The sequence below is a fragment of the Leguminivora glycinivorella genome, chromosome 20 (genome assembly GCF_023078275.1).
Source record: "Leguminivora glycinivorella isolate SPB_JAAS2020 chromosome 20, LegGlyc_1.1, whole genome shotgun sequence".
Lineage (NCBI taxonomy): Eukaryota > Metazoa > Arthropoda > Insecta > Lepidoptera > Tortricidae > Leguminivora > Leguminivora glycinivorella.
This window is the reverse complement of record NC_062990.1, coordinates 12,010,613-12,037,186: the sequence shown is the minus strand read 5'-3', so window position 1 is coordinate 12,037,186 and position 26,574 is coordinate 12,010,613. Positions and strand designations below refer to the sequence as shown.

The window sequence follows — 26,574 nt, the reverse complement described above, 5'->3', positions numbered from 1 at the left end:
ATAACAACTTGTTTATCCTTTACTTAACCTTGACCTTCCGTATTTGTTATTATTGTTTGAGGTGTAAGTTGGTAAATAGTTACTAGAGGTATATTCATTATTTATCTATTACAATCTTGTAATTAAACGAACAGTATAACAAAATAAAAGATCCTGATTTATTCATATTAATACATGACAAGTGTCAAAAACACAAACTAGTCAATACTGTCAGGCTATTTCGGACCAGCTTGTCATTCCATAAGGGTCCGAAATGGCCCTATTTCGCTCGCCGCTCGGAAATTTAAGCAGTTGACCCGAATTACACATTTAAATTGCTCAAAGTTTGCGCAAAAAGGACTCTTTTTAAGGGAATAAATTGCTAATGCGAATTTAGGAACGCGAACCGAGTTTTTACGTAAGTTGAGATTGTAAACGTCAAAGCTGTGTTAACACACACAAAAGGAAATGATGCAACCTTTTACAAATACTCAATTGTGATAAGACTTACACGCTTACACTCTGGCAAACAAGAGAAGAAATCAAAAAGTGGCAGCTTCGTAGTGTCATTCCGTTTCCTTCATTAATTATATTGATCAGCAATGGACGGCACTACGATCTAGCCACTTTTTATTTTTAACCCCTGACGCAAAAACGACGGGGTGTTATAAGTTTGACGTGTCTGTCTGTGTGTGTCTGTCTGTCTGTCTGTGTGTCTGTCTGTGGCATCGTAGCTCCCGAACGAATGAACCGATTTAGATTTAGTTTTTTTTTTGTCTGAAAGCAGAGTTAATCGGGAGTGTTCTTAGCCATGTTTTATGAAAATCGGTCTACTATGACGCGATGCGCGCAGTCGGGGGTTTTTTCAAAATTTTAATTTTTCTAATAATTTTTGTCAGAAACCTAAAGTAAAATAAGCATCAACCGTTTATGCAAAAATGTACTAAATATAGACTTGTTTCGCCTAAATTAGCCAATCCGATTGCATTCGTGAGTTTCGTGACGTAACTAACTCTGACGCACATTTGATTCTATTTCCGTCATCGTACCTTAACGTCACTGAAATTAAGATTAAACCCACCGACAAGGGGAAAACGGGGCAAGGTCAAGGTGAACCTACCCCGTTCTCCCCCGGGTCGCGTTTCATTAGACAGAAATGGAAACAAGATGGGACGATGAAAACAGTAGGTACACCGGCGCTATGAATGTTAATTTAGATACGTTGGGTACTATTTCAGTGTTTCAATTCTGGCAAATTGAATTTTCAGAGCTCGTAGCTCTCGCGTGGGTAACTTTTTATATTTTGAGTAATATTCGCTGAGTGCTGCGACTTTTTGTGAGCTGTTATAGGTTATTTCATATGGAGCAAATTTAATATGTTTGTGACAATTAGCACAACTTCTACCGTAAACTTCACACTTAGCCAATATAGCGCTTAATTACAGGATAATCTTTCTTTATCTGCCATACCGCTAGGCAAATGGCATAACTGTGACCTATATCATATACCATTGCATTACTTTTGATCGCAAAGAAGATCCAAAAACGTGGCCGCCTATAAACTGCTATAAAAAAAGCCTTACACGGAAAGCTTGCGTGATCGCGTATAATATAAAAGAAGTTCTATACTTAGGTTTGATATAAAAGGTCAAAAATCCTTTAAATTTTCTCCTGATAATTATCATACCACCCGAACAGAATAAAGAAATTCGCCTAGTTTAATCTTATCATGAGCTGTCGTGATAACCACAGAAATGTCAAGGTTGACAGCCGTCTCGCCTTAAAAAGAGAACCAGTATTATCACGACAGTTTAATGTAGCATCAATATGACGTTCCACTTCTAAAGGTACCTTATGACGGTCGGCGCTTACGTATGACATAATATAATAATGTAATTAGTAAAAAAAAAAAGGTAAATGTTCTAATATTTGTATAGTACCTATGTATAATTGTAGATTATACATGTTTAAGATCACCCTACGTCTACAGTCTAACTTTACTGCATGATAATAGTACATTACGATACAAGTGCGTAAAAAAGGAAGTTTTCCTAATTTCCTTTTCGCACGTGTATCGTACGACGTTTTTCAGTACAGATGAGCCTCCGAAGTTTCGACCTGGCATATAATGAACCACTTCTCGCACTAGTGCGTAAAAAAAACACCATCTGTACTGAAAAAATATTTAAAGTTATTTTCTCATTGTAAGAATAATTGGAAACTTATAATAAGGCGGCCTATATCGTAAATCTTAGTGGTTGTAATAACATTTATTTGCCTTATTTAAAAGGGTAAACCATTGAATAACTCATGCTAGATTAATGTCTGATGCGAGCGTTACGGCCTCCATAATCGTATTAAACATCCCTAATAAATCCCAAATAGCGATTCATGTAAGTCCCTTGAACACTCATTAGTAATTTTAACCAAAACGGTTTATATGGTTGTAACGGCTCTTAAAACTGAATACAGTGACATTCCACGAGGAAAGGTACCTTATGGCGGACGGACTCTCTTAACAGTGACTTAATTTGCCTTGTTTCATTCTGCCCGACCAATAACTATAACAATACTAGGTCATTTAAAGGCCCATTTACACGATACCAGAACTCTCATGTTATTTTAATTACACTGCATTGAGGTTACATACAATTCAGCACATAAATCAACTACCTCAACGCAACACTCGCATGCGAGGGCTCGCTCCGTGTAAACAAACCCTAAAACTGTCGAATAAGGCCTGATTTAGGCCTGATTTAGACGGCGTGCGAACTCGTATGCGATTTTGGTTACATTGCGGGATGTTGAGGCAATTTTGCACAGCCATGATTAATAAAACTCGTATGCGAGTTCTCGTACCATCTAAATGGGCCCTTAGACGGCGTGCGCGAACTCGCATGCGATTTTTGTTACATTGCGGGCTGTTGAGGTTACATACAAGTTTGCACAGCCATCAAATACCGCAATGTAATAAAACTCGTATGCGTAGGCCCTAAAAAAAGCGTTTTATTGTATACCGCTTCCTACCTTCATCAATGATATTTATATGTATCTACAACACGACCATCCTTATAAATAGCGAGATTTCCCTAACGACACGGACGTGTGCAAAATAAAAACAGTTGATTGTGATTCAGACGACGCGGCGTCGGCAAGGACCTTGACATTCGCATTTAGCCGGCCTAGCCAATGTGTCAATCGTTGCTACGTGGCGATCCAAAGTCTGGCTCTGTCGCGCAACTACAGAAGAGGGAGAAGGGAGAGCTATTGTCCCAGAGCTGTAAGAATCTCTTTTTGACACATGACAGCGTCCACAAAACGTAAACTCGCGCAACCTCATGAAATTTTAAATAAAATCCTGTAATAATATTTAAAAAAATGAATTACTTAAAAACAATAATTCGCTTACTTTAAACATAATCGTTAGATTATGTTTAAAGTAAGCGTATGTGTTAACATGTTACATGTTTGTGGATCTTCGTTATAGTGAGTATATTACGATATTAATAATTTATCACGCAGGATTTATTTATTATGTCATTTATCATTCATTTTTATTTTTAAAATAGTGCTGTGGCAAATGACATTTCAGTAAGTTTATAAAAACCGTATATTTGTTTAAAAGCCTCCTTGTACAGTCACCGGCACAAAGCGACAAGGTACAGAAATCATGACATATTTATGCCGGTGACTGTACATAGGGCCTAATCGATTCAACCAATTCGAAATTAATCGTTAGATTTGGCAAACGATACGTCTTAGCCACATCGCAACATACTTCAAAACAAATGTGTCAAAAATGTGAACTTACAGATCCGGGACAATAGGTACAAAGCGAAAGCTTAATAAACTGTGACATTGGTTAGGTAACCCTTGCGGGAGCGCGACCCCACAGCCACCGCAGCGGAGACGCTTAAGTGGCCTTTCACACCCAGATACCCAAGTAGGCTGGTTCTGAGGTGTCGAACTGATCCATTCGTTCCACATTGGTTAGGTATCCTGCCGGCCTAGTCGTAGCACAGAATATATAATAGTACAAGTACAGAAGGCCCACTGCTTTGATGTTCACGAAATGCCGCCTTTTTAAATACCTACAAAATTCTCACAAAGAAACGAGCCGCACGTGCGCGGCGTCCGGCGGTAGGGTTACCTATGGATTAAAACGAATTAATACTCACATTAAAATGTTATACTATTATATTCAAGTCTTGGGTACTTTCTAGGTATATATACTGTATTTATATATTTTTGTTCAACTTCCAACATTACAAGCCTTATTGAACTTTTCCGTGGGACTTAATCAGTAGCAGATATGTGTAAGAATGACCTATGGTATTTATTTTATTCATGATGTCTATTTAACTAAGTATTTTTAGCCATTTCGACACGCGGACATCGTATATGAACCTTAAAAAAACTCGCGACGTAAAGTACCAATAGAAAGTGTGAACGTGCATTCCGTGAGAATGCGCGCCACCCCTGAGTAGCCGCCAGGATGTACTTGTAGCGCGGCGATAGAATCGCGGAGTGAGCCGCCCCTGGTCGTAGTGACAATTGTTGACGCTATGTGGCGATCGGAACGCAGGCTGTCTCTGTCGAGCGATAGGGAGAGCTAGCTACGATACGCTAACGAAGCGTAAGCGATTGTGATGTTGGCGGTACTTACACTAGACTTACCTAACTTTCTTGGGCTGTTTATTTGGATAATCCATTGTGGCTTACCTGTGGATATAAAAGGAGATTTTTAATATAAGAACAACAGTAACAAGAGTAAAAACAATTAACATACAGAGATATTACTACCATTAGGGGCCTTTTTTTATTTGTTTTTAGTCTTCTACAGATTTTCGATAGAAGTCTACTTCACCGTGAGTGGAAAATGGGATTTTTTTTTGTAAATAACTCAAAGTCAAACTTGAAAGTTTACAAACATTTTGTTTTGTTTCTAAATAGTGAGGAATTTTAACAAACATTATTAAAATCTGGCCAAATACCAACAAAAAGAAATCCGCCCATTATTTAAGAGTGATTTAAGACTACTATAATATTATCAGTGGCAATTTTATATCTCTTTCTTTTTTATTTATTTTTATATAAATGGGCTTACCCTTGACCACAGACTAGCCAAAGGTAAAGACATGACCAGTAGGTAAATAATTAATAAATAGATTCTTGAACCAAAATATTAAAATGGATTAAAACACTCAGGAGATTTATGGCCTTTGAGAGAGTTTTTGAACAAAGTGCAGGAAACTTTTTCTCCTGAACTTGTAATTACTTCGCCATATTTCACCTAATGCGATTAATCAATTAAATTACTTAATTACCGAGGGGTGCGACCTTGACTTACTTTTTTAGTAATACCGTATACTCTGGGGTGTTAGCGCTAATATTTTATAGGGTATAACACGAACGGTTAAGAAGCGGTAGGTTTAAACATGCCGATAGAAATATATAAACAAAAACATGAAAATAACATTGGCTCATTATATACGAAAAAAATGTTTGTTGATTAACTTTAATTACTCTTTATTAAATGAAATTATCTTCTACCGAATATAGCGATTCCCAAAATCTGAGAAGTAAGTTTATTTTTAGGAAATGTTTTATAAGAAAGATTAAAAGTAAATCGCTTGTATCATTAATTACCCCCTTATTCATAAAAGTTCACTAAATTTAACAAGCCGTTGACATCGTTTGTCCCTTTCCGACGTATTGATATAATGGAAAGGGACAAATGTTATTTACTGAGGAAGAGTTAGTTACTAGTTGTTTTATTCATCTTGTAGCTGCTACCGACCTGGCTGTCATGAATATTTGCATAGAGATTTGTTTACAGTCCAGCGGCGGACAAAGGTTTTAAACCCCGAAAAATTCACGGTGCCCCGCGGCAAACAAACTGGAGTGCTAGTAGGTAATAGGTATCTGTGTGTTTTGTCAGAGGCTGCTATTAAAAGCTGAACCAGCACGCCCAGTCTGTTTTAATAAAAAAATACCGGATGACCTGTACATTGAACACGCGTTATTTTATAATTTATAACTCAACTGTACATAATCAGGCATATTTTGCGTAACAGTGTTAATTTTTCAACAACGATAAATTATTTATCGAAACTTTTAGCAGCCAACAGAGCACATAATTGTATACGTACGTACCAAGTACAGTTAACCAATTGGAACCCTAGGCCACTCTACAACCATGTCAAAATGACAAGCAGTAAGAGATTTCTTACAATCTGATTTATAACGTCACTATGACATAGTTCTACAGTGGCCTAGGGTTCCAATTGGTTGACTGTACCTACTTAATAAGTATCAACTAATAAGGCTATATTAACGTTAAGTTATAAGTTATGAACAACTTTGTAATTCACAACTTCTCGCTAATTTTATCCACGCGAATGTTCAGATAACAGAAATTAATCCCTATCAAGTGTAAACTATAAATACACAACAAACTATCAAGATAGTAACGTTGCCGGGTCTCTACTAAATACTTAGTAACAATTTACAAGACCAGACATTCCCGACATATTTAACACCCGGCCAGTCCCGTCCTTGAGGGTCGTTGACACTACTGAAATACGAACTTGACAATGGCTTACGTTACACGGTTAAGTCATAATACGAAAACATGTTTGAGGGATTTGTTACAACGGTTGCATAATGAGACGTTCACGAGACAACACAGTAATTACCTGTATGGACGAGCGCGGCGACACGGGCGAGGTCGGGGTCCTCGGAGATGGCGGTTCCGCTCTGTGCTCGGCTAGGACTCTATGCTCGTGCTTGGTCCCGACTACTGAGTTCTTGACCTTTTCCATGCGCGCTTGGATCGCTTTCCGGGAGATGACTCTGGTTTTTTCTTCTTTCGCGCCGCCGTCAGCGAGTTTACGCATGAGACGGGCGGTAGCAGCTACTTGGTGCTGCTGTGTATCGGAATGAGTTCTAGCCAGTCTTGGAGCTGGTCGTACCGTTGGAGCCGTAGCTCCAGTACTGCTTCGAGTAGTTTCATTTCTATTAAACGGTACGACGTCGTGTTCTGTGTCGGAATCGGCAGCGAGATAACCTCCACCTCCGACCGAGGAAACGCCAGTTCTAAGGAGGTTTTCGTGTTCAGCGTAGCGCACTCTCTCATCAACGGCTACCGTTCCATTCTGAGCTCTTTCTAAACCTCGTTCCATTTCGCCGATCTGCCGTTCCAGAGTGCGCAGCACATCATCGGAAGGCGGAGTGTTAGTTTCATCGGGGGGTTCGGGAGCTTGGAATGATTTGAGGTGTATGGGGTGAGCTCTGTTGAACTCTAGGCGTTTCGGAGCGATGCCTGATGAGGTTATCTCATACTGTGTCCGCGGGGGCTGGGCGGTTCGCTCCAGCATGGACAGAGACACCGGAGAGGGAGGCGGGGCTCCGTTGACGGCCGGCTCGTGGTTCTCGGGCGCCGGCGACGTCCGGGGAGCGCGAAAACTCTTCCGCATAAAGTCCTCGCGTGTTAGTTTACGCTCCATTTTAGTTTGAGATCATTTCACTAGTAATTTAAGAAGTTCACATTTATGTAGTATCACAGTTTTCGATCACTTTTGGCTATACATTTTCGTGCGTAATCTGAAAAGTGGTTTGACGTGAGACAGAAGGCCATGTTACAACTACACTGAGTTATCAGTGCGGTGATAACACGTCTAGTTACACCTACAAACGTGACAGATATCTACCCATATCCTACGATTATCAATAAACCGATCGTCAAATATGAGTAGCGAAGAGTGTGATACCGCCCTGCATCGATCGTTTTCGCCTATTCCTAGTTTGACGTCAGAGTCACTTCGCATCTAAAATTCAGTGATTGACGCACTAGCCTATTAGCCGCGGCGGCGACGATAAAATCGATTGCACCACGGACTAAACTCGGTATTGATATAGGGATAGTTTCCGAGATAAAATCAACCCGAATGACACTGGCCATGCGTAATAAAGTCCAATAAAAAGAAATCGGACGAATGCCTCACAAAAAGTGAAATCATGACGGGCGTAACGATTCGTAATCCGATAAGAATAGACTTCGGGAAAACAAGTGCCGCCGACCAAATTAAAGCCACAGCACAAGACGAATCGGACTATAAACGAAACCTTATTCTAACCAGAGACAGAGCTAAACCAAAGGGTAATTGTAAACTGATCGTAATTTGAGACGTAAAAAAATGTAAACGTGTCTATTTCGTTTGGAAACCGCAGGATTGGTATGACGAGGTATTTCTCGGCGTACTTCCGCCTTTCAGCCGCAACCTTCATAATCAGTAGCTAATTAGTGACTGATTCTGATCGAGAGATAATCTAGCTACAGATTGGCATGATATTCGAAGCACGTTATGTTAGAATCGTAATAATTTAACTTCATGGAAAGACAACCAAAAAAGAATTAGAATCATTTCATCGAAACTCGGAGCACGTCTGCACCGGCAGCAGGAGCGAGATAGCAGCTACCAGCCCATCTGCAAAGAAAGAGATAAAACGACTGTGTTATTTGAACGATTCAGAACCGTTCACCATCCCAAAACCAAAAGTAGCACATAAAGCTGTCGCCGCTGACACACCTGCATCTGAAAGGGACGCACAGACCGACACCATTACACTTGAATAAACATGACACAATAAGCGATACACAAAACAATTTCAGCGACACAATATGTCCATGAATAAAAAGTTTCCATGATAAGATAACTTATCTACAGATAATTTTATCGTCGGGCGAGGTACTTAATAATGGATAATTAAAATCAGTATAGTATAAATAAAAAGGTGTGTTGAAAGAGTAAATAGTATCGCCTTGTGCAGGCGAGGTTGCAACAGATGGTAGGTGAAACGTGCGTGACTCATCTCGAGCGTGAGCCGCACAGATTCGTGTCGTACCAACAAATGGGATAACATTAAACTATAATACGTTTAAAATTGCACTCGGCAGACACATTATTTAAGTATATCAAGTCGTTAAAGCGGAAGGTTACTTTGGCTTTTCAAGTTTTTACATGGACTGTTTTAAAATTGTTCATGTAACCTTCGTTTTTACATTGCTACAGCATGTGTAACTCACAACCAGAGTACTGTATGATTATTTATTATAGAAATAATAAACAAAGACAATTTATCTCAGCGTTGAAGGCAAAACAATTATCGTTTTTTGTCAACAAGCAATGACCTGCATAACCTTAAAATACATCATCATTATTTTACATATTTTTATCTGTTATTACCGAATCACGTTCATCGAAATGATTCAATGATTTCTGCGAAACCGTTTTGCATACGTTCGATTCCGCAGAAACGCTTGCAACGACTAAAATAGCCCGTGCAACTTCTATTTTAAACGGAGGATATTAATAGGAAGTTCACTTTAATCACAATCTATTTATACCGCGCAATCCGCTCCAGTAGATATTGGACTGAAGTAAACATTCGTAGGGACTAGGTAATAATATCCAAGTTCTTAAATGGATAATCTAATTTCTCATACTCAATTCGTTACAGAAATGATGATTCTTTTTAAATGGAAAATATTATACAATGTTCCGATAAATGTATTTGTGATCGATTGGTTTACATTGTAACATCGACAATAACGTGAAGTTATTAATAAGATTTTAGTTGTAATTATTAGAGAGGTACTTATTTGAGAATGTCGTACTACCAAAGACATTTTTTTTTATCCAGGGAGGAGGACACTTACAACGAAACTATACGATTAAAAGGAGAGACAAGTATCCAATCAGTTAGTTGAAAAACTAGAACTACCATAAGCCTATACACGTCTCACGTTACAGGTTGAAATAACTGTAACGCAAACCCTATACTACCGCAGAATGCCCAAATTGCAATATCACACGTGTAAGACAGACGTTAGGGATGTTAATTGAACGCAGGATGCAACAATACGGGGAACCGCAGGTTTCCGCTATGGCGGAGGTATCTGCTTGCAATCTGGTTGTCTAGGCGTCGAACATGAATTTATCAGGCATTTAGGCATTTAGCCGTCGTATCTGGTTTCCCTAAATTATAATGGCAGCTGATGTTGATACGGTATAATGAATATAATGATTTATACCAAGGTATATATCTAGTACAGAATTCTGACAAGTCAATAGCCAAGCTGACTAATGATTATACATAAGTACCTTACTAAACAGAATCAGTAGACGTAAAGTCGCCGTCAATAGAAGTTCCGAACAATGTAAACAAACCTGTAGTCAAAATTTCGAACTGTGTTTAATTTCCTTTATTAAACTCGTCAAATACTGGCTAAACACTGTTATTAAGTCAATGTGCATCACATGATGATCCTAAAACAACGAGAGGGTGCTAGAATACGGATATTACATTGACTAGTTTGTTTATATTGTTCACAATTTCTATTGACGGCGATTTTACCGATAAACGCCAATTCAAAAATAAAAAATTATAAGGGGTGAAGAAAACTGTCATGATTGATTGTATCCCTCCATTATTCAAGTTTTATTTGGAGTTTTTTGCAGACAAATACCATTATCACTAGCCTGTACCTGAAATTTAGCGAAACTTAGCTATTGCTTTTAGTTTAAACAAGAATATACTATTTGTACGCTAGAGAGTACGATTTTATTCACCTCCAAAAAGAGCAACGCGCGTTGACGCATGTATCCGTCTCAGGATTTAAGACATCGAACACATGTTCCTATCGAAAATCACGCCTTATAAAGACGAACAGATAGACTCGAGCTTCACTGAGTCATATAAACTACCTATCGCAAAGAAGCGCTTCAATCTCCATCAAATTAATAGAGCAGATTAACTTTTTACAAACGCTATTGAGGCATGAATAACGTGTATTACACGAGCGACTATTAGTTATACAACGACCAATTCCTTTTAAAGCATAACCAGAGATTAATGTTGTAATATGAAGCCTACGCAAATTATCAAGCGTTTAAAGGAGCATTTCGAGCGGCCATCTTGCTTTTTGCCGACGGAGCCTTGGTAAACCTGTTCCCGTCTCCTTTTGAGAAAAAGACGAAAACGGGCGCTGGTATTTTATTGAAGGTCACAAAGAAAGCAGAAAAATAACTTTCATTGGTTACTAGTTCCACTGAAAATGTATATAGCAGAAGTTTTGCTAATTTAACTTTGCAACACCTTAGAGTAGTGACTGTCTAACAAGTGCGATGTCATAAAGAAAAATTCAAATATATTTTCGAAATATAAGTACCTAATAAGAAAAGTCGCAGTGCGCATAATTCTAGTTACTTTCTTCATATCAAACGTGGGTGGCATAATTTGCCAAAAAAAAATATAGCCACTGCTGTATCAGAATATCGTTTCAAATTGATGTTCGAAATTTTAATGACCACGAACATAATGTGAAAACTTGAACTGCAGATATTTTTTTGTAATATCAAACGTTTCAGTGTCAAATGTCAAAAAACGCTCATACTAGTATAACAGACTATCATTGACCATGAGTCACATATCACATCATTGTCATTTAGATCGAACACCGACATTTACGGGGAGCAGCAATTTTGGTCCAAATGTCGGTATTTCGCAAGTTATCTGTGTTATCGGCAGCAAGCCATCATACATTAGAAATTTCATTAGCTATTTGAAATTTAATAAGAGAGTTACATGGCACATCATTTTAGTCATTTCACGTATCAAAAGTCGACAAACGCTCCTGTAGCAAATTATCAATGACCATGAACCGTGAGTCATCACCCCATTGTGATTTAGATGAAACAAGTATTGCAGTCCAAATGTTGGTGTTTCGCAGTGTCGGAACGAAGGCAGCAATCCATCACGGACGTTACGCGACCGGTGCGCGGTCGATGCTTCCGTAGTCTGCGGTGCAAGTCAGTCCGTTCGTTTGTTCGAATGTTATAAACTAGATTAGGGTGATCAGAAATTTCAACAGCCAATGTCAGAGAATTATCAGGGGTAATTTAAAAGGGATGGGTGAGAAAAAAGACACCAGTTATCAGCCTGGCAACAGCTGTTTTGTTAAGTCCAACACATCACTACAAAGATCATAAGCCAAACTGCGGTCTAATCATAATTGATTATGCAATATATGCATATGGCACTGTTCGATAGGCTCTAGTCTAGCCTGCTTCACTACCTGCCCGATCATACCTGTATGATTGTGAAATTGTAGTGGGTACAAGCACAATACTAGATATGTCTACAGATATGGTATTAGAATTTCGATGTCCACGGTAGCCCCGATTCTGACCCGCGGGTCGTTCATTAATCGGACCACCATTGGAGCCTGCGCCCGCGCCGCCGAGCGTGACTCACGATCATCGAACCGAGAGCCGCATCCGTCTCTTTCACACCAATCGCACAACTATCACCATCTCACTTCTACAACGACATCGATTAGATACGAAAAAAAAATCGCACGTTTTTAAAGAAGTTATTCAATTGTTGAAACCGGTTGAAGTAGGAACGTGTTGAGCTTTTGATAAGATCTTTGCAGAATTGCTAACGCATCCATCATTTGTAGACAGTATGTATGCAATAAACTTGTATTACCCGTTGTGGTTATTACAAGCGTGACTAAACAAAAGATCGTATCTAACTTTGCATGGCACGTTTAAAGCATTGACAAGATAACTGGACATTTTAAAGGTATACTTTGGCCTCATTTGGCTATCAGCTGTGAAGTGGAATTACATGACTCTTACTTAGCAATTGGCTGTATAGCGAAATGAAGAGCAACCCAATTAATTAACAACACAACTACGCCGAAATAGCGCTGCAGAGCTCTCCTTGTTCAAAAACAATTTGTACTCGACCGTGATCTCATCCCTAGTTTAATTCAGGCTTGACTTTCAAATTTAACCCCAATTTTAGCAGATCGACAAGTAACATTTGCCACAAATCGTCAGCTGATCTTTTTTTTATACCACGTCGGTGGCAAATTAATAGCTTAACAAAAAGAGGCATATATTCAAGTTTAATTGTAGTGATAAGTTTTGAACGTGAGCAGGAGAGATTTATATTTCCTATTCGGAAAAGTGCTATAAGTTTATAAGGTACATTTTCTTTGTATGCACAAGAGTGTATTTGGGAAAATTATGTCCCTGACTTTTGGCACGATGTTTCATCTACTAGTATCCTGGGTGTGCCAGCTAACGGCAAATATTTGTACAATGTCAAGTGACAATTACACTCATTTCCCCACAATGTGAAACATGGGCCCAGTTTATATTGTCCGTGGTCGGAAAGCTTCGTGAATGAGAGCACAGGAAGCACACAGCCAGCATCCTCTCATTACGAGTGTTTAGCCCGCATTGTCAACGAGTTCTGCTATTCCGACCACCAAACCTGACTCATACAACCAGCTTAAATTAGACCTAGAAAAACTTAACAATTCTAGTGATCTGTAGACTGCTTTAAAATGGTTGGGGAGTTTAGTAGACGATTGGCGAACCAGAGTAACATAACCCAAGAGAGACTTCAGAATGTTACTGGATGAAATAACGTTTTATAATGGTCAAGTCGAATTAGGTGTTGGAATACCTGAACTGACCCGGTACCTAATTGCCCCGACGGACAAAATTACGCATAATAACTTTGTTACTTTCAATTGTGTACAGTTTTAATAGCCTTTCGTTGACCTAGAAAGTTAAACTGTGAAAGGTTTTTATCAGGCTATGAAAATGAGGTTTAACAGGTTAATGAACCACATATCTGAGACAGCAACCGCTTAAAGACATTCTTTGGCGAAGTTTTGTGACTTTTGAAGATTACTTCTGGATCAATATTTTTCACGCATATGAATTGGTGAATAAATTAAATATTAACATCTGATTGTAAAGCCTTATATTTCACGCAGTTTCGCATAAAAAAACTTAGCAGATTAATATAAACCGGATCAGATCATGTTCAAAAACTCTTTTACGAAATCCGTCTAAAGTTACTAAAGACCGTTGATTTGATTTTGACATCGTATTGAGCGATTACTTATTCGGCTTTAACTAAACACCAAAAATAACATGTCATCCCCAGATATTGATTCCAAACGAGCATGTACATTGTACTCAGCATAATTGATAAATCGTTCGTTGATTGAAAGTGTGAAAGTGCAGCGTTCTGTAAACATTATAAATACGTTTACAATCCACCTTATTCCACTGATATAAGAGCAAACAAGGGTTCGATTAACGATTTTGTTCATGATACAGCACAAAGCACCCTTCGCTAATCATATAAAAGGCTTTCGAGGGCTTTTCACAACGAGTGCAATTAAAAGGTGTAGGCATTTATAGATTAAATAAGGGTCTGCGTAAAATATTCGGGTTTAAGCGGAATTCTTCACGATTTTTTGCTTGTTCTCCCGACTCCCGATTCATTATAATGAAAAAAGACATATAAAATAATACGCCGATCGAAGGCGGTGCGGTTCAGTTATGGTAATATAATAATAAAAGATGTAAAATGCCAAAAATATGTTGTTTTATTTGAAAAAGCGAAAAAAATTGACCAGTCCCGAAAGTACCGAAAATCCCGGGAAATCCCGGTTCTATAATGCTTCGGTACCGAAAATCCCGGTTCTTTAAAACAGTACCGGTACTGCAATCCCTAGTGGATAATGTAAAGAAAACAGTTTATATATTCTGAACCTTTTCTAAAGCTGGATTTATTGTTCTTTAGAAAACACTACGATTACTACGAACTATGGAATCTGAATATGTTTAAGCCGTAAAAAAACTCTCTTTTTAACCTTAGACGAATCAGTTTTGTAAAGTCATGACAATTTATAAATGGCTTTAACTAATGTATTATTTTAATCCACATATAGACTGATGAACTTTCTCGCTTTTAAAAAGCAAAACCTATAAAGTATAGCACTATAACCAGTTTTTGTTAATAAACAGTCAGGTTTTGGAGAAAAGAAAGAAACAGATTGAATGGAACCAGAACCAGTCATTATGACGTAAGCGATGTGGGACGAGGTGAAAGTTTCACATTGTTTAGTTTGGGCGCATCAAAATATTGTGTTCTATGGGACTTTATATTATATTTTCTAAGCTAATCTAAACTTTGCGTGTTCATGAAATTCTGAAATAGTTTTAATGTTTTCAATAGTTGGTTGTGAAATTACCAATTTGTTACACAGTTTTAGGTAATAATCATTTTGATTTAGTCACATAATAAATAAGCGTGCAATTTACAAAAATTTTACTGAAACGGACATGCAACATTACCAACTTTCCGTAATGTCAAAAACATTCCACCGGAAATTAATTTAACTACCATTTAATAATTAAAAGTCTTCCCAGTTTTTTGGTTCAATTTAAAAGGCATCCGAATTAAATTTTCATGATTTTTCTCGCAGTAAAAAGGGAGAGGTGGAAGTAATTATTCAAGCATCGGATGTTCTTAGGGTAATATCCGTCATTCTAATTTATTCGTAATCTTACGTCTGGCTGAGAATGATTAATCATTTCTTTCTAATGGCTTTACGGTATCCATAATCAATACCCGTGGAAACAATTTCCTTGAAAAGGTTCTTATTGGGAACAATAAATTCTTATTTAAATGCGGTACATTTAAAGTAGATAACCATAGAAGTGGACAGACTGAGTGCATATAAAAAAGAATTCGTGAGTGACAAACTGACGAAGGGCGTTTCAGAGACACAGGAAAAAGATGTTCTGTCATTCAAACACAAGTCTGTCAATTCAGATCAGCATTTGAAGTCTCCAAGAACATGCTGAGACGAGGTCACATAATTCTTTTTACATTTTATTATATGTAAATCATCAAATTAGTGCCAACGAATAAAATGCCGATTTGTGTTGTCATGTTTTCTATTTCAATTCTAAATTCCCCATAGTCCACTCCTGCTTAATATGTCCATCAAAAAACGAAATAGGTACTGACGCCCTCATAACAAGAGTTAATTTCAAAGTCAGTGTCGTGTGTTAGCAATTAAAATGGTTAGACGTAACGAAATCTTTAGCCGATGAATCATCACTAGCATGTGTAACACCCGTGGAAGACTTTATTATGGGTATCCTAACAGCCGGTTGATGTTCACTTAACTCTATTGCTTTACGACCGGCTTATTATCTAGATTATGTCTTAATGCCTATCTAGTTTATTGAGGCATGTCGTAAATAATGAGGTATATAAGCGTATCATGAATGTCAAGCAGAGGATTATTTTAACGAGTTGATAATGTTCGCAAAAATTTAAAAACAGAATAACAAGGGACCCAAAAGTTCTCCTTGGGGTGCACCTGCACCAAGCTCAAACTCAATGATTGCCTTTATTTATATTCTAAAACCTTTGAAATATCAAAACGATTTTAGATCTAAGGGGTGTCATGTCATTTTTATAATAATTCAGGCACTTAAATTGGATAGATTCTGAGTTCACTGAATTTACTGCCCAAAACCGACGCCTCTGCATCGACAGACGCGAATGTAAAAAGTGCAATTACAACTTTTTCGATTCCACGTAAATGTCATTGGAAACTTTCGTTTCTCTTAATTTCTAATTGAAAGTGTTCAGATTACTTTCAACTGCGCCGCAACAAGTTTACTAATGAAATAAAAAGTCACAAATGGATAAATCTAGTATTTTGTCCGGGGGAAAGAAAGCTTAGACCAAACTGGTTCTGATCTAGATCTGTCAACTAACGTTGTCGGTGCAGGTAATTGTGTAAACAGGTTTTGCGTGTATGTAATAAATCAATATGATCTTATATCAGCACATCTGTAAACATCTATGTTGGATGTCATGACACACGGGTATAATAAAGATGTTCTACCCGATGGTTATGTGTTTAAGATTACACAACATGAATCACTACATATCTTTATTTACTAACAATACTTATAAAAAGTATATATTATTTAAGATATTTCTTTTTCGCTAAAGTTGAAAAGTGTAAAATTGCAAGGCATAGAAATGGGAACGATGACCGATAAGACATAGTTAGAACCGAACCAAACCCAAGTTGTGTCAATAAGGCTGGGCTGATTAAACAATTGAACATAGTTTAAGCAAAGAGAGTGTACATTTGTACTCGTACAACTAAACTACATACTATAAAAGATTCGCTACTTAATCAAAGTCTCCGTTATATTCGTTTCTCTTTCTCCTGTAGTGTTTAGAGTGCGTTACTATTTTGCATTTAATCGTAATCTTGACCATAATCTGCACGTGTAATAGTGACTATTGTATGCTACATTATATTTTTTTCATATGGTTTCCAGTTCATCTTCGTTCCAATTTCATGTGCTGCGTTACCATCAAGAGCTGTAACTGGGTTACCACGTGTATTTTCGCACAGCGCGTCGGTCCGTCTGTCTCGGTCAACGCAACGGTACACGGTAACGGTACAACTATCAGATTAATTGTGCCGAAATTTGGAACGTCTCGATAGCGTTGGATGTCGAAATGTCGATTAATTCTGAAGCATAGAAAATTATGCTTCTAAATTGTATTGATCATGCCTCAGTAGCTCTAGAACTTCGATGACTTCGCATAGTTATACATTTAGCTCCTGACAACTGACCAATGTAACTCGGTTCCGTATTAAAATGCAAGGAATTTCCTCTTTGAATATGCAATAACATGTAAAACAAGTCGTAAACCTAATAACCATATCAGTCTCGTCATGTTTACACCAATAATCTAGCGAACACATGCTAATGACAACCAATTACATTGTGCACGCACGATTGTTGCGGCGAGTGCAGGCTGCATTGCCAACGTTACTGGATCAGAACAGGTTGCGTTCAAACTGTGCCATGTCGCCCACGCGGGGGCTCTAAATTTTGCTAGTGGGCGGTTCTAGTGAAGGCATAGATTGTGTAGCCAGTGGGTGCTTTAACTGTTTTAGCAGAAACTGTTACGACGACTTATGAGAGAAAAGAAGAATTTTTTAAATTTTTTACTGAACCTATATTCCCGAGCAATATTTGTAACCTTAGGTATACAAACAGTCATACGCGTTTACATTTATAAAGTCTTTAAGGCGACCCCTAGTCGAAAATGGCGCAGTTATCAAACTGGAATAGTTATCATATCTCTGTCAAGAGCCATAAAGGCTTAGTATAATCTTATAATCGTGTCTCACAAATGGACCATTATAGTAGATATCTTGGAGATTTAAGCATCAGTGACATCGTTAAAAACGTGTGATTTTTATATCAAATGTATAGCAACGACTTATTCAATACCTATACGCTTTAAAATTACTACTATAGTGCTTTATGGGGTCATAAAATTTTATGAAATATTTGGATGAAGTGCTACTTGAGTTCAAAACTTAAATGCAGTGGATTTTACAGTGCTCCTTGTAGATCTGAAGTTATAATTTAAATTTTGAACTGATATTTGCATAATGTTTTCAATTCAAAGACATTCTCATCACAGCGCGAACATTTCTAGTTGCGCAAGGAGATAAAGACGAACAATGGTGAAATTTCGTACGAAGAATACAATAAAGTTTTCACGGGGTAGATATGGCGCGGTCGCGGTTGGCGGTTAACCAGGAACCCGAAAGGAAACAATTCTATTTCTGTTTCAAATATGTGAAACAATGTGTCAGAAAGTAAGGTCAGAAGCTCTACCTACCGCCGACACCGAAAGTCGTTATCCCGACCGCATATATGCGAAATTTTCTCCAGTTTTCCATACTGAATGACATGTGTGCAACAAAAAACTTTTATTACTCAAATCTACAAAAGCGATAGACGAGTAAACGATTTTAGACTTCGCGATTTTGGTGGTAGATCCTGAAGTGAAATTAGGCCCGTAAATTAGGCACAAAATTCTCATTATGAATGAAAAGAAAATAGTAACTTACCAAAAGTAGCAATAAGTAAAGTTATCAGTTTAAAATATTCCCTATAAACTTGAGAAACCCGCCCATTGTCTTTGTAGAGGTTATATCCTATCTCTATAGCGAAATCACAAGAACTGGCAAGTTAGTGGACCCAGGGAAAGGATTAGAGGGGTCATATAACAATAGGAACAATAGTTTTCAACATTTCCACTTGGTAAAGTGCAGGTAGATACGAAGTACTTATTGATCACGGGAAGTCAATGAAGAATTGTTTTGTTATTTTGCCTTTATAATGGTTGAAAATAATGTACTATCAGCTCCAAAAGTGCATGGCGAATTAATCAATGAATTCATTAATAATTTCTCCATGCACTTTTGCAGCTGATAGTACCATTAATTGTTAGTAAAGAGGAACTGAACTGAAACGTAATACATCTCAGAAAAAAATGTCATTTCAACTGTTTTGCCCCTTTCTAACAAACACAAATATCAAAATCACGCCACGGCTTATCAGGCAATATGACATAAAAGCAGAAACGACTATCAAGACTATCAGACTTGACAAGCATTTATAAATACTGCCATAGCCCATAATTCATCAAAATGAGAATACTGGCCAATGCGATATGTAAATGACACAGCTAGGCTCAGTAGAAGTTAACAACCTCTAACCGGCCCAGAGACATTTGAAGTACCCAGCGCATATTTACCAGAGTCTTTGAGTACTACTATGAGTTTTCAACGTTTTACGTTACTCGATAGCGTAAACGTAACGTAAAATAACACTGTATTGAGAAAATAAACCGCGCCATCACATGGACTTAGACTCATATTTTTCCTGTGTCTAGAACAAAACATTGCCTACATTTTCTTCTTTCTGTCATCATTCTATTCTAAAAACATCTAAAACTCATCACCATTGGCTTGCTCTTATCCCAATCCATTGAGCTCGGCACAGCATATCTTGCTTCTTCCATACAGCTCAATCGCACGTCATCTCATCATTAACGTGTTTTCGATTCATAACATTTCTAAAAACGTCTACTCATAGTAGAGGCTTTGAGCTATCAAGGGAAACGGTCGCGAGGGTACAAATATTTGTCTTCCGCACTTTGTCCCGGTTACCGTTTTGGGACGTATCCAAACCGAAACGATCAATGTTCTGTTATGAATTATGATAATCTGATCCTTATGACGCTCTCGGAATGACAATCACTGTTTAACGTCATGTCTCGTGAGTGATTTTCTAGTCAATTGTGTCGTGGATTTATTTACAAAGAGCCTATGGTGTCCCGCGGACAAACGCTTTAGATTTTCCTTCTATCTATTTTTCCACTCACGATTTGGTTCTAATTCTGTCCAGTTTTTTGTAAGTCTAACTCACTACAGTTTAATTTCGTTCATGTTCGTATCATGGCATTTATGGTTGGATTTGACATTCACCTTATAGATAACTATGATGCTTTATGCCTCATAGGAGCATATTATAAAACGTCTATCCAGCAAACAAATTATAGCATTTTATAAAGTGTTTAAAAGAATTAAAGCAATACATTTTCTCTTATACAATAATTATAAAGGCATTATGCTTGAAAGTGTCGTATTAAAAGTTTTTATAAAACTTGATTCGTCATTTTGAAAATCCAGCGAATGTGAACAATCTGATCCCAACTTATCGATTTGTGGTTCCGTAGAGGATGCCATTATGGAATAATTATAAGAATATGCAGGCAAGCAGCAGTGACAGTAATACAGGTATATCGTTAAATGATGAATTGAGTTTGGATTTAGCTTAATAATTATATTTTTTGTTCTTATTTAAGGTGTCTGTAGCTCTGCGGTGAAAATTGTTAAGGTATATACAGCGGGGCCGCGGGGCAGATCTCGACTGGAGGGCAAATGTAACTGGTCCATTGTTTCCATGTTTTACAATGTTTACATTATTAAATAGAGTGTCCACCGGTTATACCAGACTAGCATGCACTCGGAGGTGGCCAATTATACATAACTGAGCGTATAAGAGACTATTACCAAGGCACTCAGTTTTTTTATCCATCAGTACCTACTAATATTAATTTTTAAGATTAACTTTATTAGAATAAGTTCCAAAAGTGTATTCCTTACTTTATGGACTTTGGTCTGAAATAAAAAAAAATCTTTTATTGCGGATTATCATTGTGAATGTTAGACGATCTGAATAAGTGAATACAATGTTCGGCTATTTTAAGAAGAAACCGATTTTATATGTAGTCCTTTTGGGACTAAGACAGATTAAAATTGAGGACAAATAAAGACAAACTCACTGTTTTTAAGATATTTATTTATGTGCAACGAAACCAAACCGATACAAGTAACTTTATAAGATTAATATTTTCAGTTCTATTGCTCACGATGTTGCTGTTTCAATGAGTCTACATACTTCAAAATATTAATAGAAATTGTAATTAACCTATCAGTAAATTTCCAAAATAATAAGTAGTTTCTTTTGTCGAGGTCTTCATCAAATTCACAAAAGATATATTGATTTTCGTTTTCTTGTTTTGAATTGTCAGCGCCATCGTTGCTTGGTGTGATTTTCTTACAACGTAAACTATTTCCTGCGTCCTCTTCCATTTTGCATGTTTTTTGATCCACCACTCCGGGCTTATTTTTGGGTGTAAGTAATGATTGTGACTGATTTTCTCCATCAGAATATGTGCCGTTTTGTAGTTCATCTGTAATAAAAAAAAATATATTTATTTGAAGTCTTAGGCTAGGCTGTTTATAGTTAGCGACACAAAGTCCATTGTGATGGCGGTACTGAAATCGTCTGTGGTTTTCAATAGCACTTACTTACTAAGAGGAGGAGAAGAGTTGTCATCTTCACGTCACTAAAAACGGCTGACTATGTATCTCATCCTCAGATTCTGTAACAATAACCATAATAATAAATATCAAATAGAGTATTTGACTCAGCATTTACAGGAATCATCATCAATAGGAAGTAATAAAATAAGGCACCAGAAGATTAAATATTCCGAAGCACAAGTTTGTTTTAAATTGAAAATTCTAGGTATAACTTCCTAATGAAATATTGAAAATATCAGTATTACCTGACATGCTGCGGACTACACGGTTTTATTTTGTTCTATGCCGGTTAATCGAACCAAACCTTTATCAAAGCGTTCCCCAAAATACCGGTTTAAAAAGAACGGTCTTTCGAACAAAAATGCAATTTCAAAGGTTTGCGCCAAGTACATGATAACTAGACAGCGGATTTCAGGTAGCGATTTAAATATTAATATGGATATGACTAGTACAATTTTTTAAATACATGGCATGTGGTTTATAATCTATTATTATTACCTACATCGCACACCACAAACTTCACTGAATAATTAGATTAAATTAATGTTATTTTTTCAACAAACTACATTAAAAAAAAGTATTTTATTCTAAATAATGGACTTTCAATTTAAATATATATAAGAAGCGAATTATTTTCATTTTTATATTCTTTGGGCCATAATAGAAGTTTTTACTGTGCAATGCGCAGAAGAAATATTAAAGAAATAAGTATAAATAAATATTTTTTTTTATTTTTATTTATTATCATTATAATTTTTGCCCAATATTCACAAAAGCATCCAAAAAGGGTTTTACTTTTATGTTCCCATACATTTTTTCGTGTGTAGAAAAAATAATAAATATTGTATGCGAGTCATATTCATATTAATATTTAAATCGCTACCTGAAATCTGCTCTCTAACGATAACGTTATGAATTTTTAACTGGTATCCGTTACAAATATTTAACTAGATGGTAAGGTTCGGGATTTCACTAATTGTGAGAAGGAACCCTAAATATATATAAAATGGCGAATCATAAGTAACACCGGTGGCTATTATAAAGTTTTTACTCTTATAGAGTATTTGTAAATGATGTGCTTACTGCTTTTACTCTTATAACAGCCTTGCTCAAGACATGTCAAAATTAATTAACCGCATTTTTAGTACAAAACCGTTGAAATACAAGGGCGCATTAATAATACAACACATTTTATATCACATTTCACCATGAAATTGGATTCCCACACAGTTTTCATAATAAATAAGCAAATAATTGTAATATGTAAAAGTTAACTTACCGTTTACTAACTTGCAAAATGGATGACTTGATGATGATGTACACATATTTACTACGAAAAACACAATAAACTTTTAAAACAGCATCCTGTTTCGCCGTTATGAGTTTTACTCCCTTATATCTGATGATCACAAAACGTGTACAAGAGCTATTGCCCTTATTAAAGCTTTGAATATGATTCTTACAAGTATAATTGCCTTTATTAAAGCTTTAAATATGATTCTTATTAGTACATTAGCCTTTTAAAAGCACTTTTCTTGCCATTATAAGGTTAACTTTCTTATTGCATGCCATAATAAAGCACGTACAAGATAAGAAAGCTAATAATATAGCAACTACAAGGGGGATATAAGGTTTTTGGCCTTATAAGATGTGCCCAAATGCCCTCTTGTAAAGGGTTTACAAGGTTATTATAAGAGTACTATTTTTGGCATTATAAGCCACTATAAGACTAATTTTTGTTAGTTGGGTCACCCTTATCTGACTTTATTATTGTCATGATTGTGAGATGTTTTATCCGCGACGATATTGAAAATACTTGGGTAACACATACAATCGAACCGGTGCCGAAGCCGAATGGCATTTCTGCGACGCAAAACGAAACGCCGCGAAAGGTAGTCTGGCTTTGTCGCGCCAATACGCACGACTAACACGAGTGATAGAGATGGATCTACGAACGTTTCGTTTCGTGAGCGGTTGTGCCATTCGACTACGTACCCAGGTAAGAGTATGAATGAATTTTCCTCAAGTTATCCGAATGATCTGTTGTAAGCCAAGCTCGCAATGAACAATATTCTGGGTAAGTGCATCGATAGCCTCGCTATCTCTTATCGCTATCAGATAAGGCTGTGAATGCGCACTTGTTTGCCGTAGCTATTGTACTAACAGCTGACTTTTTGTAGACTTTAATATTTTTCAATAAGGTTTCAAATATGTTAGTTAAGTGTAAAAGATGGTACAGGCATGGTCAGCGGGATTGGTATTACTCACTATCATTTGTAATATACCTAATACATATGTACATATGAAGGGCTCTTAGGCTAAATATACGGTAATGACTGCATACGAAGGAGGACGTTCTAGGTTCGAATTTTGGCAATGGTTTTTGTTTGAGTTTATCAAGAATTGTTCCAAGTAAATATGAATCATTTCATACAATAGTATAAAATAAAGGACGGTCGTTTACTTTTGTGAGTAATATCAAAGACATATGTAACTCCGTATAGACGGATAAAGTCTAAGGAAAAAACGTACCTCAAAGCCATAAAGAAAAAGGTACGGTGGCCTAGATGGCGTTACACCTTTAAGGAACGCTCGACTAGATGGCGCTAATATTAAAATTTAACATTTTAACACATATCAAGCTAACAATATGGACCAAAATGTCAAAACTGAGGTTCAAAAGTTTTAGCCCTGTGTCGAGAGATGGCAGTCTATGCACTGTGATTACACATTTTACTTTGACAGTAACTCTCTATAATATTCGATCCTCTTTGGTAATATTAATTTGGACAACGTATCAATACTTTTATATTTCATTTATTATTTATTTATTTATTATAAATGGGCTTACTCTTGGCCACAGACTAGACAAAGACGTGGCCTACGATGAAGGAGTGAGCTTACCCAGAAGATGCCTGTTCACTCTTGATTTGAAGGTTGCCGGGTTATATGAGCTCGGAAATATAGCCGCCAGCAAGGAATTCCACTCCTTGGCAGTGCGCATAAGAAAAGAAGAAGCAAAGCGCTTCGTGCGGATTCGTGGAATATCTACCAAGTATATAAGGATGGAGACCGACCATTTAATTTTCTTTGAACAATAAAGCAGAAACGCTGCTATAAAAACACTAAAAACAGCAGTCGCTGTTTACATCAATATTATTTACCCAGGTGAAGTGGAAAGGAAAAATAAATTGCAGAACTGTATGGTAAACATCTTCGGAATACGGTTTTAAATGCAGCACTTTATCTACATCAAAGTAAATGTATTTACCGGATAATGATTCATTTTCCTGCGGTAAGGAACTGGGGTTTTCTTGCTTTGAATCATATGACTGAATTATCCGGTTTTTGTTTTTCAAAACATCATAATGGTGCCAAGAATTATCACGTTATTAAGAATGACGAAAATGTTCTTGCATCATGCAGACATGCAGGCAATAAGGATGATTTATTTAGTCAGTATTGTGTCATATTATTAGACTGCAACATATACCTTTTACTATTCTACGAGCTACGCTATTTACTTTTTTATAAACTTCAGGTTACCGTCACTTTTTAACTTCGCGGGATTGATCACACTGTTACGTGCATGACAAGATTAACCATCATATAAAAACTAAACATAACATATCTCAAGTGCGATCAGTAGTTAACAGTCAGTTTAAAAAAATACCCGGTTCCGTGTTCGAGTAACGCCGCGTCTTGCGTGAGCGACGAACCCGCGACGGCGACGCGATGCGATGCGATGCGACGAAATCAAACCTTCTATCTCTATGGACTTGTCTTAGGTGGGCGACGGAACGCGACGGCGATGCGACGCGACGAACTAGCGATGAACATGCGAATGTTAAGCGACGCGATGCGACGCGATGCGATCAAACCGCTGTGTTCATATGGGAGTGTCTTGCGTAAGCGACGGCCCGCGACGGCCCGCGACGGCGATGCGACGCGATGCGATGGCGATGGGCGCGCGATCAAGCTATTTGATTTTTAGAAGCAAATTCAATACGTAGAGAGGTCGGACTAGAGAAATAACGATTGATTACTAGTCTCACATTTCATTCTTTATATTTTCTTATAATAAAAATTCAAAATATTCAAATTAACATAAGTTGACCAAAGGAGTAATGTGCCTAAAAAGTAAGGAAATTACAACTTTTGTAACTTGTATTGACAGCCTTTGATTATGTGCACGGTGATACGAGATTCTCTGCGTAAAATATTAAAATTTAAGTGTGAACTAAAAATATGAAACACTAGTGCGATGACCTTACGATATATGTACTAGCACTTGACTTTGGTGAATAGGATCACAAAATTAACTAGTTATTAAAACGGGCTCGTAGCCTAGCGGTTTCGACGTCTGGACGCCGCGCCAGCGGTGTGAGTTCGAACCTCGGCTGAGGCGTGCTTTTGCAGTTTTATTTTTGTTTCTTTTATTTTCTATTATTTGATTGTTTACTTTTTCTTTCTGTAAGAATCTTCATTCTTATTTTTATTTTATTTTTAATAACTCCGGCTTTTATACTAACAAGGAAAGGTACCCATACAAAAAAAATATAATTAGACTACTCTTTAAGGGGCGTTCATTGTAATTCCTGCGATTCCTGCATTTATTGTAACTCTTAAATAATAATATTATCCTAAACCAGAACTTCTTGTTGCCATATAAAAAAAAATACATATAAGACATACCTTTGTGTCGATAGATATTTTTCAGTACAGATGGTGTTTTTTTTACGCACTAGTGCGAGAAGTGGTTCATTATATGCCAGGTCGAAACTTCGGAGGCTCATCTGTACTGAAAAACGTCGTACGATACACGTGCGAAAAGGAAATTCGTAACTCGTGTCGATTTAAAACACTCCCTTCGGTCGTGTTTTAATTTATCGCCACTCGTTTCGAACTTCCTTTTTTAC

General features: G+C 37.1%; 1 protein-coding gene across 12 annotated transcripts in view; it reads right to left on the bottom strand.

Moving 5' to 3' along the window:
* LOC125237050 (MAP/microtubule affinity-regulating kinase 3-like) overlaps window positions 1-26,574 on the bottom strand; it is a 296,828-nt gene that overhangs the window by 104,601 nt on the left and 165,653 nt on the right. For 9 of the 12 annotated variants that reach the window (XM_048143983.1, XM_048143982.1, XM_048143987.1 and 6 more), the window contains exon 2: window positions 6,678-7,584. The exons of 2 other annotated variants lie outside the window; for them this stretch is intronic. In XM_048143983.1, the coding sequence (XP_047999940.1) occupies window positions 6,678-7,487 (810 nt within the window). In that variant the 5' untranslated portion in view covers window positions 7,488-7,584. Of the gene's footprint in view, window positions 1-6,677; window positions 7,585-8,385; window positions 8,469-26,574 lie in introns of all 12 variants that reach the window. One more of the 12 variants, XM_048143984.1, reaches the window with a different exon arrangement.